The following is a 20,235-nucleotide window of genomic DNA, read 5'->3' as shown; positions in this document are numbered from 1 at the left end:
GCCTTTTGGTGATGTGCTAGCACCTTCTAGAGGGAGGCCCAAAGGCCAACACTGCAAACATTGGTCTCCTTTCCCCAGGGGACCTTCATCGCCCTACAACTCTGCAGTCCCACAACCCAAACTCCACCCTCTACCCTCAGCCAAATATTATTTGCTTTAGGTCCTGGGTTATTCTCACTGCATCCAATTCAGGGTCATGTACTTCACCGCCTCTCAGTTTGCTTAGAAAAAAATCTGTTTCTCAAGACCAGCTCACCCAGTCAGCCCACAAGCATGCTCTGCCATCATTTTCACAGCCTTCGTGCTTCTTGGGAAAGCAAAATGGTAATAGCTGAGATTATGGAACTCCTTGTGAGCTGCCAGAAACCCTCTGAGTCCTCAGAATGTGCTTTACCTTTTAACTCTTATAACCCTTTAAGGTAGATATGATTGCTACTTCCTTAAGGAAACCCAAAAAGAGAAAAGCTAAGGAATTTTTAGTTAAAAGTTTGTATTACCACATGGGAGAATTCTTTAAATATATTACTATTTTTTCACACTGAATCAAAATGAAAAGGATAAATCATGTTCTTCATTACCTGATGAATAAGTAGAGAAACATGACACTTTATAGAAATACTAGCTAAACATCCTAGAATTCTTACTATGTGCAAGGGACTATGTTTATTTAGCCCTTTGCAGAAAGTATAGCATGCAAGCTCACAGCAATTCAGCAAGGTAGGTATTAGAATTATTATTATCCTCATTGTATAAATGAGGAAACTGAGGTCCAAAATATTTAAGTGATTTGTCCTATTCACATAGTGACAAAGCTGGGAACCGACAGAATTCCGTCTGACTCTGAAGCTAGTCCACTTGGACACTATGCTATATTGACTCCATTTAATAATGATTTGAATCCAAAATTCTTTCAATAAAGCCAGCTTTGACACATAAAGGGGTAAATAATCAGCTGTACAGTAAAATTATATGGCACGTCAGATTTGTCTCTGATCATTCTAGATAAAGGATTCTAATCATATCCTTTACATATAAAAAGATGTACAGAAGAACTTTGTGAGACAGAAAAATACATCCCAACTTTGAGATTACATAAAAGTAATAATTCTAAACCACATGTTATGAAATGACCACTTTCTCTAACAAATTGTTTTTAGAAAAATATCTGACTTTTGCTTCAGCTCTTAGTCTGTGCCAGCTGACATGGGGTTCTCTGTGAGGTTTTGAATCAGAGAAATGATCGGGTTCAATTTACTCAGCAAAAATGAAATAGTGTGATCGCTCTTTTGGGATGAGAAGAGAGAATGGGGCTAGGGTCCTTGGTCTTGGAAAGGAGATCGTGATAACGAGGGGTAGTTTAGTAAATGATGCCAGGCCACAATCAGTGCTGAATAAATATGGAATGGACAAACAGATTATGTTTTTTTTTACATTCTTAAAATCTTGTGTCAGTTATAGTCATAAAAGACAAGTTGAGTCAATGTTGATTTCTACTCAGTGAAGTAAGAATATTCTTTTTTGACTCAAATAAAAAGAATTGACTCAAATAGGTCAAGAATGGGCTGTCTTTTTTGACAAGTGAGTTTTTCCATCAAAGTGGAAGCTAGGTGATCACTTCTAGGAATCTGATGCAAAGTTTTCTTATCTAGTCAGGAAGCTGGGTTAGATGAGCTTTATAGTGCTCTCCAGTGCTGAGATTATGTAATTCAATGATTTCCTGATGTAAAGAGAAAAATGCCTTAAAACAAAAACAAAACAGACTGGCTCCTCTTTGAGATGAAAATCTCAGAATTTCTTGGACACAGATTCTCAGTTGAGAATCTAAAGACAAAAGAAAGTTCTAGGACCACGAGGGGCTGGGGCTCCCACGATGCCGGGAGCAGCCCAGGGCAGCAGGTGCAGGCGAGGGCACAAGGTGCTATCAGCCTCTCCCATTGGAGGCTGGCGTTATATCCTGGCCAGACGTGTCACCTCTAGTAAGAAATGACTGTTTCCCAGAACAGGATTCTAGAACAGGTTTAAACATTCAGTGAATCATAGGAAAGATTTCCTTGTGAAAAATGATTACATAATATGACCCAAATTAATGCTCCTTTACATTTGGATGGTGCATAAGTGATTCTTAGTGTGTTCACTGTGTTATTTGATTCCCATATATGTCTGAGGTGGGTATTGCCATCATCTCCATTTTATAGAGAAGGAAACTGGGTCTTATAGAAATTAGCCTATTTTGTGTCAGGCAGTGGAGAAACAAACAGATATCGACTTTAGGTACAAAGATGAGCAGGACCTAATCCCCTGCCTCTCAGGAGGCTTGAAACCAGGCTCTTCCTCCTTCACTTCTTTTTTTTTTTTTTTTCCACCAAGAATGAGGGTAACTTTTAAGTCTTTCCAAAGTCACTGATTGGAGATTGGAGATGGTGTATTTCATTTCATGGTAAGCAAATGGCGCTGCTGAGGCTGTAGTAGTTTTGGAGTGGAGTCTTTAGGGTTTTTTATGTACAATATCATATCATCTGCAAACAGTGACAGTTTAACTTCTTCTTTACCAATCTGGATGGATGCCTTTTATTTCTTTGTTTTGTCTGATTGCTGTGACTAGAACCTCCAGTACTATGTTGATTAAAAGTGGGGAGAGTGGGCATCCTTGTCTTGTTCCCGATCTTAGATGAAAAGCTTTCAGCTTCTCGCTGTTCAGTATGATGTTGGCTGTGGGTTTGTCATCTATGGCCTTTATTATGTTGAGGTACTTGGCCTCTACACCCATTTTGTTGAGAGTTTTTATCATGAATGGATGTTGAATTTTGTCGAATGCTTTTTCAGCATCTATGGAGTGATCATGTAGTTTTTATCCTTTTTGTTGATGTGGTGGATGAACGTTGTTATTATTTTTTAAGTCATTCATTTATTGTTTGCTAAATATGCACCGCACACATTCTGTCTGTACATCGGCTCATGCTGCCCCATAAGGAATTGCTGCTGTCCCATTTTGAAATGCAGAAACTGGAATTCTGAGGTTAGACTAGTAACTCAAAGTCATTCAGAAGTGGCAAATCTAGATTTAATCACAGGGCTCTCTATCTCCAGAGCTTCCCATGCCTTTTTTTTTCTTTTAAATTTCCTTAATTTTTCTTTCATTTTTAACAATTGAGGTATAATTGACATATAAAATTATATTAGTTTCAGATGCACAACATAATGATTTATTTGTGTATATTGAGAAATGATCACCATCTTAACTATTACATTATATAGGCTTCCCAAATAATTTCAGTCTGACAGAGAGGACAGGTCCCCTAAAAGGCATGGTGGGCAAACAGGGCCAGTCAGTGTGTCTCAGAGATAAACAGGGAATAACTGGAGCCAGACAAGCAGCCAAAACAGAGACAAGGTGACCAGGGCAGGCACTCTGAGGTGTCTGCTACTGGGTTCCATTTCTAAATCAGGTGAAGAGGAGAGAAGAGAAGCAAGGATCACAGCCTAGAAGCGCAGAGACTCAGTGAGCTGCAAGGTAAGGTACCGGGTGGGGGCCCAGGCTGGTGGGGTCGCCTTGGGTCGAGCAGGGATCTTGGGCGTGTGGGGTGGGATTCGGCACTGGGTGCGAGGAGAATGAAAACCAAAAGCCAGGCCTGCTCTTCGGTGAGTCACGCGGGGCTGGGCAGGGCCCAGACTTACTATTTTAACCACAGAGCCTGTTTGGGAGCTTCACGTCCCAGAAAAGAAGGGCCTAGGAGTCTGACAACTGGCAATGGTGGGATGCCCTCCTGATGCCCCAGAGGTATCTCTTGGAACTCTGGCGGTTCTTCTGCAGGGTTTAAGGTGCATTCTCAAAAAGCTCGATTTGATATTGACTCAGATTTCATTAAGAAACTCTGAAAAGTTTCCAGGATGTGCCCATGTGAATGTGTTTTATTAGATTTGCTGTTACAGATCTGTCTTCCATTTCCTTGACCCGTACTCTTATTGTCAATCAAAAATCCCTAAGCCAATGTTTCAGCTTGACTTTGGTCTCTGGGATAGGAATCACTGCTCCGGAAGGGCTGGTTGATCAGGTGTACTAATGCCTGCCGTATTTAAATATGAGGAAGAATGGATTTAAAAATGAAACAGACTGAGATTTCTTAGAATTTGAGGAAGTTTCAGTTCTAGCAATAGGTTTTGGCAAAAATGTTTTTACTTGTGCATTTTTAAAATTTTACAGCCATTTTCTTGTCATGTTACAGATGACGGATTTGTAATGTGTAGTTGCAAGAGATGACAAGAGGGGACAGGAATGTAATGAGGACTTTCAGGCTGTGTCTGAGCAAGGTGACGTCATCTAGGTCACTCGCCCATGATACCTAGAAAAGCGATCATCGTCTCTACTATTTGTGTGTCTGTATATTCTTATGGGAGGGAACCTGAAGCAGTGTTCAGAGTTTGGATTGGTGTAGAATGTAAACAGATGCTATGCATTCTAATGCCAGAGCTGCATCAGGAGCTGAAATCCAACTTCTGGCTTATTTGGGTTAAGACACCAGGGTTTCCTTGCTTGCTTGTTGGTAAAAGTAAAACTCATTTCAGTTTAATTCAGTTATCTATGAAGTGCCAAGTGAACCCTGAGCCAGCTAGAGCCCACAGTATAACACAGAGCTCATGCTAATCTAGGAGGATTGAACACATAGGAGAAGCTTTTAAGGGAAGAGAGTATTAGGGATGAAACTTGTAATGCGTGGAAATTGGTCAGATGGAAAAGTGGGAAAGAGAATTGTAGGAAAAGGGAACAGCACATGCAAAACTGCAGGGGCACAGAAGGTTCTCAGAGTGGTAGACAGTCCATATCAAAATATGGAATGGAGGGAGAGGAGGTCGGAGGGTGCGGGGGCCGACGGAGCGGTGAGACGCACCGCAGCACTTTCAGCAAGGAGATGAACAGTCTGAGATCTGTGTTTTAGAAACATCACTCTGAAGGCAGTTGGAAAATGGGTCGTGGGGAGTGGATGAGTGGGTAGGAGGGAGGCTTGAAGTAAGGGTGGTTGAAAAACATGAGCTGGCCGACAATTATCTGTGCTAATTTCTCGTGTTGTAATTTCCTGCTGTTCCCTCTGCTTGGAATGATGCTTCTTGTTTATTAATTCCATGGCTACCTCCCCGCACTGCACCCTCATCCCCACCCCACCCCACCTTCCTTAGCCTGACTTCTACCCATCATTTAGATTTCTGCTTGTAGGTCACCTCCTCAGGAAGGTCTTTTCTGATTACCCCGTCTAAGTCTAACAGAGAGAGTCTTTATAATAGAGAGAGAGGGATAGAGTGGGAGCAGTAGCCATGAAACTAAGAATATTATATATATTTGATTATATATTACTATACATGATTATATTATATATTTTATAATTTATAATTTATATTATATACATTTGACACTTCGCTAATATCATTATTCATATGTGGTCTTAGCTTCATGACTGACTAATTCTTGTATTTTTTTGCTTATTGACACATTTTTAGCATCTAGTAAACAGTGGCTATTTTATAAATATTTGGTTAAGAGACAATGAAGTCTAAGTTAATATTGCCAATTTCTCTAAAGAGGTTTTTTGAGGGGTGCTTTTCAGTGGTCCTAGGAAACAGTAATGAGAACAAAAAGCCAAAGAGAAAACAAGTGAAAATAAAGCACCACAAGCAACCCCATTCTGCTTGGATTCCTTGGAAACCATCACAGGCATGGCAGACAGTCTTGGTCCTTCACTCATGAGTGGATTTGTGAGGCCAGATGCAGCCCAAAAGGGCTTGACTCTATTTCCTCTTTCTCCCTCTTTGAAGAGAACATGCAGTTAGATTTTCATATGTTAAATATATGTGTAGCATGACTCTACTTTAATCCGAGTGAAATGTTGTTTAGTTTTCATTCAATGCTACTGAGCATATGGATAATATCAGTTCTGTGCAAGATATAGATTCTCCCATAGAATATAAACTCAGGAGGGCAAGATCAAGTCTATTCTATTCATCACTGCATGACCCAAAGCCGAACACAGACACTGACACAAAGTAGGCATTAAGGTGCTGTTTGGGTAGATGCACAAATAGATTACAAATAACTGCAAGGTGCAGTCTCTGTTCTTTGGAACAGATAAGATGATCTTTGGAACATATAATGTGTTCTTTGGGATATATAACATAATAATGGTATAAGATAGATTTCAGGTCTTAGACCTGAGGCCAAACTTTGGGGAAAGAAAACCACAGAGGCAGCAGCTCGTTCATGGAAACCCGCACGACTTCTGCAGTCGGATTTTGTCACGTGCCAAGACATGTTCTCTGGTACAAACAGTCACAGAGCACAAAAGACATCTAGCAGAACAGTATTTCCTGATTCTTGTGCTTTAGTCTCCCTCTTTATTCATTCACGTTTCAGGAATACACAAGAACTAGGGTCGGCACAGAGTGTTTTCCCAGCTTGGGCAAGAAGAAGCCATCGGCTTCAAGATCCTCTGACTTTCTTGTTCCCACTTCTGATTTGAATTGGCCCTCTTTCTCCCAGGATGAGGCCCTAAGAAGGTCTATTAAACATCACCCAAAATTGGAACAAATCTAGAAGTCTGAATTACTAAACAGAAAGAGTCAGACATATGCTTATTTTTCTTAGGCCTGCTATATTCTACAAAGAAATCAAGACATAATGGTGACAAGATTAGGCAACCAGCATACTATGTATGGGAGAAGAAACTGTGTCTCGTAAACTGGAATCACAAGACAGATTCAGCACTTTCCAAAATGTACAAATTTAAGTTTGTCATTAGTTTTCCTGTGGAGAGAAAATTGCAACAAATGAGAATCACTGCTGATTTATTTTATTAGCACCCAAAATTCACTAATAAGCCCCCTAAAATGTGCCCAGTCTCTCCAGTTGTTGATGTTCTTAAAAGGATTGACTGCGATTTAGGAATATTTTACCAACTAGCACTGATTAAATAATAATGATGCTCAAAGTAGAACATACTCAGTTTATGTCCTTGAAAACATATTTTAACAGATCTTTTTTAAAGGAGACACACACTTAGAAGCCTCTTTTTTATAAAAAATTGTAATTTTTCTAATAAAAAATAACCAGAACAATATGCCATATATATTAGTTTTCATTCCTGTATGTTTTGAAACTATTAAAAGGAATTATATGTTTCTATACATTCTAGTATATCACATATCATTTTATGTTTTTTGAACTGATACTAATAAATCTTTCAGATGATTACTTTGTCACCTTTAAACTACTTTTGGCTATTTGATTTTCTAAATTTAATTTTTATTATAGCTCCAACATACGTTTTGTTGAGAAATCATACTCTGAAACAGAACAAATTATTTAGGCTTTTCAGATATTGCCTCTTTTGAACCTGTGATTAGGAAGCTCTAATCCAAACTAAATCTCTGAGACTGAACAATAACAGCTTATTCTAACAGATGTATACTGGCATGACTAGAAGGGGGGACATTCTATGTCCCTAGAAATAGCTAAGCACAGGCTTCAAGATGACCGTGACTTTTTTTGTAGAGGGAGTTTGAACAATAGTTGGTGGAAGTTGGACCAGATGCCCCTCAAATTTCCTTCCCACTTAGAGGCTGTGGGATTCTTTGATTCACTCTTACTGCCAGAATATGTAGAGATACAATGACACTAAGGACTTCCAAATCCTATAAACTGTGAGAATTCTATTCATTTGAGTCAACATGAGAAGATTCACATATTGCTTATGCCCTAAACCACTTCTTCTGAGGTACCTTTGCTTTGACACACAATTACACCTTAAATATAGAAAAGAAAAACATTTCAATACTTACTTAACTTCAAAACAAAAGTAGCAATCATTGCCATAAGTTTTGCCATCAGATCCACAAATTGGTGCGTATATTTCATAACAAAATCTCTCTTCTCCTGGCGGTAACTTTTTATACTGACTGCAGTCAACCTGGAAATACATATTAAAAGCCTTCAGTTCCTTCAACCAAATTTTTATTCCCAGGATTTAGGATTTTCCAAGCAAATTTAGAGGGTTCTCAATACCTTTGTTTCTTATTCCAATTGTCTGTCCTCATCTAACCCCTTTCAGAAATAAGTATAAAGATTTTTGATATTAGATACAAAATCTCAAGTGACAAACTTCCTTACATTCACAAGTGCAACCATTTCCCTGGGATCAGTTCTCTACATGTCCTACTATTTCTCTCTGTCACTTAAAAAGTTCCATCTGAATGCAAATATGAGATGTACTATAGAAATCATTATTATAATTTTAAGAACTAGTACATCATCAGCAACTTTTACATTAGCAATTAATCATTGCTAAGAAATAACTTGTTATGCACTTCACCAGCACATAGACAAGTGTATTTTAGCATTGTAGTTGAGAAACACCTGTTCTAAATTCCTGGAGCAAAGTCAAGGTGATGAGTTGCTTGTGGGAACAAGTATGCAATCACCAAGAAAGAGTTTTCTGGGTTTTTCATCTCTTAGCGAATTAACTACATTTCCAGCTCTTTCTGTCCCAGAGTTCCAGACATGATATTTTACTAATTGCTGGATAGTCTGAAATATGCTCCAACTGAAGCTGAATTCATCCTCCCGTTCAGATGTGTTCCATCAATCAGTTAATTCATTCTTCAGTCACTATATTCCATGTACCTTCTACAGTTTTGGCATCGAACGGAGTGCTGGAAATACACAGATTCGGAAGCATGAGAGAGGCAGAAGGACCCAGGGGCCGGTGGGCTCTCACGGAGAATGGAAATTGCGATGCCCCTGCTGAGCGTGACCTCACCTCTTCCCTTGGTCTGCCCACAGCCTGGTGCCAGGATTCATGTACCACCTGCCGTGTGACCAGGAAGCGACCACAGCTCAATGCTCGCTGCCCCTTTTCTTTCCCACACAACTACTAAGTCACGCAGGATGGCTTGAACGCAGGCCTGTCTGACTTCCAAATTCATATTCCTAGTGCGATTATTTTCCTTAATAGGTAAAACTAAAGACTCAAAGAGGTGAAAGGAGCTGCACAGACCCCAGGGTCACGCAGCTGAAGAGCAGAAGGCCTGGACTAGAGCCCCAGGTGCTTGACAGGTGGTTTTGTTTTTGCTACCACACTTAGCTTTTCTCAAGAACAGTCATCACTTAATATGAGTTGTGAAGGAAAGATTAAATTACAATCTTCATTCTCTAAGGCAGAGAATAAAGATGTATGTGATCCATTTAGAAATGGCAAGTGCCACGACTGGTCTTGCTGAGCTTTGCTCTGTGCCAGACTAGCCTGAACTCCTTTCAAAGGCCACTGCCTCAAGACTCACAGCGACCTTCCACGGCAAGAACTTCCGTCCAGGGCCACAGGGTCAGAGGGCTAGAATCAAGCCCAGGACTTTTTAACTCAGATGCTAGGTATCTAACCACTTTGTTCTACTACCTCCATTTTTAAAAGGTCTTCTACAGTTTTTAAAATAAAACAAGTTTTGATAGTTAAAAGAGAAATCTTCAAACATGTAGAAAATTAATGTATAGCATCAAATATTTCCTTACCGATACTGGCTTTAAAATTACATGAAATAAGACTTTTATATCAAGATGGATGGACTGACCTGTTGGCGTCTGGCACATTCTACATCTTCAAGAAAAACAAAGACAAGAGAACATTAAATTAAACTCTGGAGGAACCTAATCTTATTAGAAAAACAATTTTTGAGTATGTTTCAGCTCTCAGCTTGTGATAAAAATACTAGACTCTATTCAGAACTGTTTCAGAATAATATCACAGGTTGTAGTTCTTAATACAGATATTTCTTTCTCTTTTTTTTCTGAAGTGGGATTGGAGCAGAGCCTAATGGATGGGAAAGCTGCTACAATCATTAGGAGTTTGTCTTCCGTACCTCGTAATCAAAGCTTAGGAAATACTGAAAAAAACAAATGTGTTTTATATTTAAGGAGTGTCTGCTATTATACACCAGCAGGCGTGGATGGCAGAAACTGGACTATCAGGTGAAAATTTAGGGAGGCAGATTTCAACTCATTAATAGACAAAAATAATAATTCATGCTGCCAAACAATGGTTTGGACTGTTTGAGAAAGGATGAGGTCCCCATAGATGGTGCCATCAAGCCAATGCAGTCTGGATGACGCTTCCCAAAGAGGTCACACAAAGTTTTTATGGATAAGAATTCGGCCTTAGCTGATCATTTACATTCACTCAGAGATGATATGGTCTGACAATTTATTGGTGGAGACAAAAACTGCACTTCAAAAGCGGCCCTCATTATCTGTGTGATGTGTGTATCCCAGAATTCTATGGGCAGAAGATAGGAGCGAGGGGCAGTGGTATGAGGGAGATACTCACCGAAGACGGTGGTAAGTGCCAGGGCAAAAAGCAGGACAAGGGCTGCTTTCATGCTGCCGAGGTGGCCAAGGGCAATCGATGGAGGCTGAGCAGAGACCTTCTGGTGTCTGCTCGACCCAGTCGGACCCTGCTTTATATTGTCAAGAGTTTCTGCATCAGTTGTGAAATAGCCGTCTCCAGAAACAGAATCCTGGGAAGAGGTAAGAAGTGTCTGCTACGTGTGGAAATCCTTTTGTTGTGAAAGACAGGTGATGACACATCACAGTTTAATAGATTATTGGCCCCAATAACACTCTCACGATTTCCTGACGTCTTTATGTACTTACAAATTTCAGTGCTTTCCCGTCTACTCTACCTTTTGATATTCATAAAAAGTCTGACAGATAGTTAGCATTTTCTTTGTTCTGCAGGTGAGGAAGTGAAGTCACAGGGAAGTTAAAATAAATTCCCTGGGCTTACTACATATGCTTTCTTGTGCTTCTTTTTCCAGGAACAGTCTTCAGCATGGCAGCCTCATAGGTTTTGAAATTTTGTCTTATTCCCCTTTTCCTCCTCTTTCTCCAGCACAAAATAAGAAATGTTGCCTGTTGAGACTCCAAACTGGGCACAGAGGAAAGCTATTAACACTCAAGGCTTGATTCAGCAGATACAAGCAATGATTCATGCTCTTTAGCAGGGGATAATGTTCCTTGTAATTCCAAATTTGGGAAGATGGTACAATGGGTGGAGCTGGTGAGCACACACACCTCATTTACCTGCCCATCTCTAGTGGAAATGTATTTATCAAAGGCACTTTGGAGAAGGGCCTCCCCAAGGCCAATAATAAGGGGCTGTGTGACCATCTTAACCAAGAATGGACTTAGTGGCCTGTCCCTGAAGCTTTGGCCATGAGTCTCAAGTCCCCAAGCACAGGCTTACGGTGCAAGAATGAGACGTTCACTTCTGATCAAGTTCTTCATTTCCCACTTTTAATACGTAAGTGCTTGGCCTGCTTTTAGCAAGAATTCTCCTATCCTTGGTATCTCCTGCTAGTAATTTTCCATGTGGCTTAAATCCCCACCTGCTGCATCCATAGTTAGGCCCCATCTCTCTCCCCCCTTGCAAACGGAGTACTGCCGTAGGGTATTTAAGACTGTACTTTGAAATAACATCTTCCTCATCATTTTAACAAGTGTCAAGTGATTTTTAAGAAGCTCATAGAATAAAAATAATAATAGCTTCAAAATAATGAAAAATAATCATCATCATAAGTTTGTGATTTTCAAATAAAATCGTTTAGACATATATACACATGCATACATATAGCACTTACTTCCAGTCCTGCATACAGAAAGCTCTCGGCGAGAGTTGGTGTGTGATGACATCGGCCATGCTGAGGAAGACGGTGATAGAGTGACCTGGAAAAGACGGACTCGGAGTGCATTTAGTAGCTGACTTAAAAGAGACAAATGACGCATCTTTTTGGCCTTACTGAAAATTATAGATACTGCTTTTGATAGGAAAAGAAACTTTGTGGTGATCAGAGATGCTTGGTAATGACTGGAGCTAATAAGCATCTTTCCATCTGAAGTGTCCATTGGAGGCCAGGCGCTCTGGCCTGTCAGGGACCCCGCAGAAGTGCAGAAGTGATCCTTTTTTGAATGTGAAAATTGCCTCTATCCACATTTTTAAACTTTCATTTTTTAGTATGTGTGTGTGTGTGTGTGTGTATACATCTGCACGTGTTTCTTGGCAGCCCCTTGGGATTCTTTGTCCGAAACTTCCTCCCGAACAAGATTTGTATGTCCCTTCAGTTTTCTTTTTAAACTGAGATTTTACATGTTGACCTAAGACACAAACAGAAACAGAAGTAAATATAAACTCTCTGGAGAGACTCTTTTATTCAGGTGCAAAAAGCAGCCAGGAAGTCAGGGAGGCCTGAGTTCGAGGGGGAGCACAGCCTCCTGCAGTGGACAGAGGTGGCCCTGGACCTGTGCCGCCCCCGCCCGGAGCGCCCGCCGAGCCCTGGGGGAGGCAGTCCGAGCCTGCAGCGGTGACGGGGTACCATGGCTTTGCACCCGTGTCCGTGGAGAGGTCAGCACCTTCCTTCATGAAGTAACTGAACTCGGCCATTGCTTCTCCTGTGGGAAGGCACAGTTAGCAAGAGCCATTACCACCGAAGGAAACTTTTATAATGTTAACACTGAAGGGAACTATAGAGATTATGAGGCAGGACCTGATTGTACAGAAAAGGAAGTTGAGTTCCTGAAAAGAATGTCCTTGCCTCAGGCAGTTTCTGACAGAGCCAGACACAGACACGGAGTTTCCTTAGCCAGTGTTGTTTCCACTCCACCTGCTGTCTCCGCGATTCCAGAGCCTGGGCTGATCGGTCTCACGGCAAGAGAGGAGGGTGGCACTTCCCCTGGGGCCCTTGAACACCGCTCCTGTCTGGACCATGGTCCTTGTGTGTGTGCGTGCATGTCAGAGAATCTTCCCTTTTGGCAAATGAAAGTTTCCGAATAACATAAATGTGTAGATATATCCTGAAAGGCTCAGGGCCCACCCTGATAGTTTAACTTGTTGAAATGATCCAAAAGATGAAAACTGCAAGTGATCTAAGGTAACTGACCCAAATCCAGTAGTCTGTGAGAGAGTTAACAGTGAGCAAAGTGAACCTGGGGTAAGACAGTAAATGCTAAGATGCCTCTTCTGCACCAAAGCAGCGGCATCCGCCTAGTTATGCTGCCTTCAAAACATGTTGCAGGCCAAACTACATACCTAAACAAAACACGTTGCAGGCCAAGCATTGCATCTTGCTTCCCTCTCTTTTAGGTAAAAGAAAAAAAAAAAATCTTTGCAGTGGCCTTACCCCATTTTCCTAAGGCTACAGGTATTTAGAGCTACTATGAAATTCAGGAGGATAAAGGCCCTCCCGCCAGTTTGTCTAAGAATCAAACTGTATGGCCTTTAAGTCTTAGGTAGGATCACAGTTTTTCAGTGTTTTCTAGGGCGGGGTTCAAGGCACTTTCTTCAAACAAAGTACTTTATAGAACTCCACTACTTAAAATAGTCAAAAGCTGAGCTTGGGGGCCAGAGACCGAGTTGATCCCTTCACACCCTGTGGGGACTCCTGACTCGCCTCTGCAGAACCTCTGGGCTCCGGGGACAGAGCGTGTGAGGTCCTGGTCTTACCGGACTCCCTCGGTTTGCAGACAGGAACCGGAGGTCCTGTGACGGATGAGACCAGCTCACACTGGCAACGCAGGGGCCCGACCCAGGCCGACGGCTCCCTCCGCCCGCCCCTTCGGAGTGGGAATCAGCGCAGCCCATGGAGGGCCAAGCAGGCTCATGGAGAGAGGGGAGGTCCGCGGCGGAGGACGTGGGCCCCAGCACACCGTCCTTCCCACGAGGTACTCACAGGCTCTCAGCACACAGGTGGCAGTCGTTTCCGTAGGTGATGTAGTCAGAACCACAGATGGGCTTATAGGTGACGGGGCAGGGGATGGCCGTCGCGGGATACCCCTGGTAAACACTGCAGTTCATCTGTGGCTGACACAGAGAATGGCCTGCTTTCTCCTGGCCTCAAGCTGGGCTATCCTGGCCTCTGTTGGGTAGGAAGCCAAATACCATCCCCGAAATCCCAGATCAGACGTCCTGAGACTGCCAGGGCGACTTCTGTTGGTGACATCACCACCACGGCCAAGACTAGAACTACCAGCACCATTTCTATTATTCCGAGTACACTCGGTTAACAATTCCTGAGCATTTCCATGCCAGGTATTAAATCCTACATTGATTTTCTCAGCTGAGTCTTTATAAAAATTAATAGCCCTACTTCCAAACAGGGACAACTAAGGTTTAAAAAGAGAGAACTTGTATAATGTAGAAGCTAGTAAGTGTTGGGGTTGGATTTGACTCCGGTGCACCAACCAGGCAACTGCCCCGCCTCTGGTCTGCTGTCCTTCCGTGAAGACGTCACCAGCCTCTCCTCTCTCTCTGCCCTTTAACTCTGGTTTTCATTTTAAGCTATGCTTGTTTATGTGTGTGTAATATTTCTTCAACTTCCTCTGGAAAACAGAGACGGTTTCTTTATCTGTGTCTCCCTGCCCCTGTTGCCCCCTAAACAGACTGAATTAATAATATGTATACATATTTCATTAAGTATCTGTTGAAAATATGACAATCAACAGAAATTAAAAGCAAAATGCAATTCAGTATACTCACTGTTGGCAAAGGCAGACTAGCAGCTTCTGAAAGACAGTGAGAAAAATGTTAAAAAATAAAGTAGTCTTCAAATCTCATTAATTAATGTAAATTTGGTCCTAGAGATTAAGACTGTGTATTTCTTCTGACAATGAATCTCAGCACACACCCCATCCTTCCTCAAAATTCCAGCTGTTTATGGAGGAAGACAAATGACCAGTGGGTTAGATAAGTCCACATTTCAGGAAAGATGATTATCCAAATTTCCTCCTTTGACTGACCATGGGATGCTTTCTGGGGCTCTTTTTGTCCCTTATAATGGTTCAAAGTCAGAGAGCAACAGGAAGTGGGCGGTCACCACGCCTACGAGCCGGGAGCACCCTGGCTCTGATAGTCTCCCCCTCCTACTGATATAAGGGGAATGTCTGTAAAGTGTTAGAATCTCATTTCATTTAAGTGATTTTTTACCATATTAAGTTTAATTGTTGACTCCTGAGCTTTGGATCTGTGTTTTATCTGGATCCTCCTGGACTGATTCGGCGAGACATTCCAGATTTTCTGCATCTTGGACTGAGGAATAGTATTATTCCTGCCAGTGTCCTTATGAAATGGGAGACTTAGGGAGAAATTAGTTCATTTTTGTTGTTGTTGTTCTATGGATGGAAATAATAAACCTTCAAAGAGAAACTACTAGACCCAAATCCCTCAACTCCAGGTGGCACCTAAGATTCCCCCTTCCTAGGCCAGGGCTGTTTCTATTACAAACCTGTATACTTTGAATGCACATGACCTGACATTTCTTCTAGATGCTCAGGAGGGGAAAACAAGCTTCACGGCTGCACAGGCCACAATCTACCCTTAACTCACCAGAGCTGCTCCAGAAATGGGTCCCTGTCCAGAGCAGCAGGAGAGGCCCGACGACATTCATGGTGCAGGCAGCCGCGAGGCGGAGGCTGTGGAGGGCCGTGGCAGCAGCTGGGCCAGACATGCCCCGTGAAACGGGTCGTGTTTATACGGCGATGCCTGGTTTCACCACCTCCCCTGTGAGGTCACCCAGAGTTACCGTTGGCTCAGAGAGGCCCTCAAAGCACAGTGTTACACCCTGGGCGGTGCTACAGTGCCTGTCATGAAATTGCTACTTCCTATCTGACCAACAGATGGATTATTTGAGGTGAGAAGTATTTTTCTGCCTGCCCCAGAGGTGGGGACTGTTATTTGGAACTCTAGACTTCATAGAGTAGAAGAGAGAAAAGTTTAGGCTGCTTGGCCTGCTTCTGAAATAAGTGAAAACTTTATGTCACCAAAATGGAAGATATTAAACCCACACTAGACAGATTGTACTTACGTTTGTATTTTGTCCCCTGGGAAAAATTCTGCTTTAGTTTTGAAGCAATGAATCTGAGAAGCAAGCTGGGACCTAGTGGAAGGATCGTGATCTGAGTTTCCATGATGCCTGGAGAAGGGCACCGACATTCTCCAGCTGCGTGATGGCCTCGGATAAGTCACGTGCACCTAGGCCTGTATCCTTCGGGAGGACCAGCTGTGTTGTGGTGATGCATAGCCCCAAGATTCCTGTTACTTACAATACTGCAAGTTTATTTCCTCTTCAAGCTATACATGTACAGTGGTCGGCTGATGGAGCTGCATTGCCCTCAGTGGGTCACAGGTGAACAGAGTCGTCACAATTTGGAATATTATTCACTGTCAATGATGCTGGGGTTCTTGTTTGCAGAGTTGAAGAATGAACTTAGCAAACACCCAAGGTAGGAGAGCCAGGAAGAGGCTTTTATTTAGAAATAAAGTGAGAGGACACAGCCCCTGGCTCAGGCCAGGAGGGAACAAGAGAGCCCAGGGTGATGTGTTGTCTAGGGGATTTATAGGCAATTGAGGATTTTTGGGAATTGAGGGCTTAGGGTGTGGACTTATACCACCTGCCCTGCCCTCAAGGTGGACTGGGTCCTTGTCTGTCTACTAGGGCTGTTTACAGTGAAGTCATGGGCTATGCTGATACCCTTGCAGACACTCAAACATTCCAGGCGAAGTTGCTCCTGGCCTTTTGACCTTTAACTGATCTCACTGAAGATGTCTGTATCTTTACCCTAGAGAATTAGCGTGACCTTGAATTTGCATAACGCTGAACACAGAGTTTCGATAGGGACTTTACATTGTGACATTGCTTTGACTGTAAATATCCTGCCTTGCTTTTTCTGGAGGCCCTCACCCTACTCTGACTACACCCACAGTCCCTGTCTCATCAAGGTGGAATGAAAATGTGTTCTTGAGGAAGTGACACCACTGTCCCTTTTTCCCCTCATCCTGCAGCCTGGCTCAACCGCAGAAGTCACCAAGTAGGCTTCTGTCTTGTTTGTTGGAGACCAGAAGGGGGAGAACTGGAAATAGTTGGTGAACAACACAGAGACCACCCCAGAGTTTTACTTTTATCCCCTTTCTAGCCACAATAGAATCCACATAATTGGAGTAATTTCCACAAACATCTGTTCTAAAGAGCAGTGCACGTAACTGTTATTGTGATTGCTATTATTATTGACAGGTCAAGAGTTTCTGCAGACGTAAGACTGTAAATGGTGTTGTCCGAGCACAGCTGTCCCAGTGGCTGTTGTTTATTGGGCTGGGGGTCATACGTGTGGAAACCTGGGGGAAGGCAGGGCCTCTGCTCCGCCAGCCCTTTGCCTGGCAGGTTCAGTCCTGTACATTCTAATAAACAGCATCTGTAAAAGATAATAAGCTAACAACAAACAACATAGCATGGCTCCCTAAAATTTTGACCTTCACAACTCTTTGGGAAACAGTATAATCCAATAGTTAAGAATAGAATCCAGGCATTGAATCCAGTGACTCTCATTTGGAATCTTGCTTTTAATGATTATTGACTGTGTGACTTTGCATATATAGGCTAAGCTCTGGATATTTTAGTTCCTCATCTACAACATAGAAATAATATTTACCTCACAGAGTAGTTCTGAATATTAAATGAGATTAAAATCTTGTGTGTGCTTGTGTGTGCTTGTGTATCAGAATGCCAAGATCATAATTAGAGCTTGAGATATGGTAGCTAATGGCATGGAATGTGATCTTCTTGGCAACGCATTGAGGAGGAATTTTTATTACCAAATTTTACCAGTGAGTAAATTTGAGGCTCAGATACCAATGAGTTTCAGATACTTATCTTCCCAATGTCATACTACCAACTATTGGAGAAGGCTATATTGAGTTCAGTCATGGAAAAGAGGGAAGTGAATGTCTTTAGAAGTTCACTGTTTGCTATGAAAGTTTGAAGAGAATGAATACTGAGAAAAAGCCATTATGTTTCAAGAAGCGGTATCTTCATGAAATGTGATTTTAGCAAAGAGAAGTGGGAAAGGGGGTCAAAGAGTGATTGGGATGAAGTGGAATGATAGGATTATAATTTTTTTTTAGATATTTGAGAGTCAAAGAGAGGAGGTGAATGAGTGGGAGAAGCTCAGGCTTCAGCAAGGTCTAGGGTAGACAGAACATGTCTGAAAGAAGAAGAAATTTAAGATGCATGACAGGGTGGCTAGTTAGAAGAGTACAGAAAGGCAGGAAGTAAGGTGAAGAGCAAGGGGGAGACACCATTCCCTCTGACACAGGGGACAGAGAAGGGTAGACCAATGCAGAGGCAGATCTCTCAAAGGGAGGGTGAAGATGAAGGGGATCTCATTGCAAGGGTGGCTCTGGCTGTTAAGCTCCGGTGTTCCCTTTTGCAGTGCAAGGACTGGATTGGCCTGGAAGGATGGAGAAGGCTTGGCACAAACATTTATGGGAGCCTATCAGATAGTCAAAAATGGATATGAAAATTAATGGCCACTAGACAAAATTAGCACTAGATTTTTGCAGGCCCAGTTGGCCCCATGCTGAATATTTCTCTCGACATTTGAAAGAATGGGAAAAATGTGACTTTTATGGATAGGGAGTGTGTACCTCAAAAACTTCAGGGGGACCATAGAGACTGTGGGGTCTTGGAAGAGTCAAGTGTTCAAGAAAGTTCTGTATGCAGGGTGTGACCAGTTAAAGGCTTAGAGGTCAAGGTTCAGACTATGTGTGGACTTACTAATGGTAGCCGGTGTGGGAAATATGAACAATTGTTTATGGAGGCTATGGTTATTAGGCAAAGTCTCAGATTAATTTCTCAGGGTGGGGCTGAGAGGATGATCCTCAGGATGTATGCAAAGCCACAGCTGGTGAAGGACGGGTGGAGATAAAGTTCTGTGCATTTTATCTAAAGGTGAGGTCAAGTGCTTGGGTGTGATTTTGCTTTGTATTTGGACAGCTGTTCCCATAGAGAGGAAATTTACAGGTTGCACACTGAGCCACAAATTACAAAGGGTCTTTTGGGAACGGAAGATGAAGCCCTATTTCCCTCCAGCTAACTGACCCAGGAACTTCACTTTCAGGCCCAGATCCAATCTGATTATCCCACCCTCTTTAGTCTTCTAATGGTTGCCTTTCTCTTCCCTGTGGCATCCCAAAGCTACCAGAGAAGAAATTAGGATTCAGTACTGTCAAACTTTACTCTCATTTCCTGTGTGTGTTTTTCTGCCTCCATCTATCCTGCCTTCCCTGGAGCAGAACTACGGCCACAGCGATTCTCCCCTTGCAGCAATATAAGGAGGAATAACCAACTACCCTTGGCCTAAAATGGGCAGCTTTTGTGTCTTCACAGGCCTCTTTCCCTCCCTCCCTCTCTTTCTTGATGTAGTCGCCACCGTGAGCAATGCCCTGCTGTGCACTGGGGCGCACACTGACCTAGGGGCCTGGATATTTGCATTTTGATCTCGTATCTGGAAGAACCTTGTTCTCTGCTTCTCATGGGAACAGGGAGTTAGCACATCAAGGGATTCTATGCTTTGATTGTGTTTAATTTTCTCTGAATCATTGAGGCTAAATAGTTCTGATCATGGAACAAGATGACATAAATAGTAACTATGACAAAAATAGTAACAACTATTTTTGCCTGTTGGTTTCCTAGGTGACTTCACACTGTGTGGATTTAGATCACATACACACCCACACACATGCTCCTATTAGTAATCATATCTACTATGCTAGTGCTGAAGGGAACACTATTTCCTTGGGAGGGGGGCTCATGATGCACTTTATTTTATTAAAGGCTTTATTAAATTTTCTGCAATACAGAATTTTTTCAGTTTGATTCAATTTTCCACAAACTGAATTTGCCATAACACATACAAATATAATACATATAACATGTAATATAATAAATAAAACATCATTTTACAGGACATTTAACAGCATCTAAAGGGATAGTAGTGTTTTCTTGGACAGTAAGAAATGAAGATTTATTCCAATTTCCCATAAAGTCATGATATCCAATATGAAGACTTGTTACCAAGGAAGATCACTCAATTTTTGGTCTGTTTGGACTGCTCAGAAGTTCTTTATCATATTGAACAGAACTCCATCTCTGTATGGCTTCCACACGTTCCTCCACACGGAACTCCTACAGTTCTTTGTCATGGAGCCCAGTGCGCCTGCTCTCGCCCCGTGAACCCCGTCAGACGTACAGAGGCGGTGCTGGAGTGCCCATCAAGGCCATTCTTCCCCAGATGATACAGATCAACTTCTTTACTATCACCTTGACAGGATCTAATCCTGTGAATCCCCCTGCCCGGACACACTGACCCATCACCTAATG

At 42.2% G+C, this 20,235-nt stretch overlaps 2 protein-coding genes across 3 annotated transcripts; both read right to left on the bottom strand.

Moving 5' to 3' along the window:
* Positions 1-6,618: 6,618 nt before the first annotated feature.
* SPINK9 (serine peptidase inhibitor Kazal type 9) lies at positions 6,619-11,755 on the bottom strand. Its single transcript, XM_036894445.2, has 5 exons — positions 11,671-11,755; positions 10,359-10,548; positions 9,607-9,632; positions 7,825-7,952; positions 6,619-6,790 (listed from the first exon to the last, which is right to left on the bottom strand). The coding sequence occupies exons 2-5, from the start codon at positions 10,408-10,410 to the stop codon at positions 6,745-6,747; spliced, it is 252 nt and encodes an 83-aa protein (XP_036750340.2). The 5' UTR covers positions 10,411-10,548; positions 11,671-11,755; the 3' UTR covers positions 6,619-6,744.
* Positions 11,756-12,208: 453 nt separating this feature from the next.
* On the bottom strand, positions 12,209-15,550 carry SPINK7 (serine peptidase inhibitor Kazal type 7). 2 transcript variants are annotated; one of them, XM_057491056.1, is made up of 4 exons: positions 15,408-15,550; positions 14,562-14,587; positions 13,756-13,880; positions 12,209-12,478 (listed from the first exon to the last, which is right to left on the bottom strand). In XM_057491056.1, exons 1-4 carry the CDS (start codon positions 15,526-15,528, stop codon positions 12,433-12,435), a joined length of 318 nt encoding a protein of 105 aa, XP_057347039.1. In that variant the 5' UTR covers positions 15,529-15,550; the 3' UTR covers positions 12,209-12,432. The 2 variants fall into 2 exon arrangements, with proteins under 2 accessions (XP_057347039.1, XP_057347038.1); XM_057491055.1 differs by having other exon boundaries at positions 13,756-13,886; positions 15,408-15,543.
* Between the last annotated feature and the right edge of the window lie 4,685 nt (positions 15,551-20,235).

The sequence above is a fragment of the Manis pentadactyla genome, chromosome 13 (assembly GCF_030020395.1).
Source record: "Manis pentadactyla isolate mManPen7 chromosome 13, mManPen7.hap1, whole genome shotgun sequence".
In the NCBI taxonomy this organism is placed as follows: Eukaryota; Metazoa; Chordata; class Mammalia; order Pholidota; family Manidae; genus Manis; species Manis pentadactyla.
This window is presented reverse-complemented; position numbering and strand designations above follow the sequence as displayed.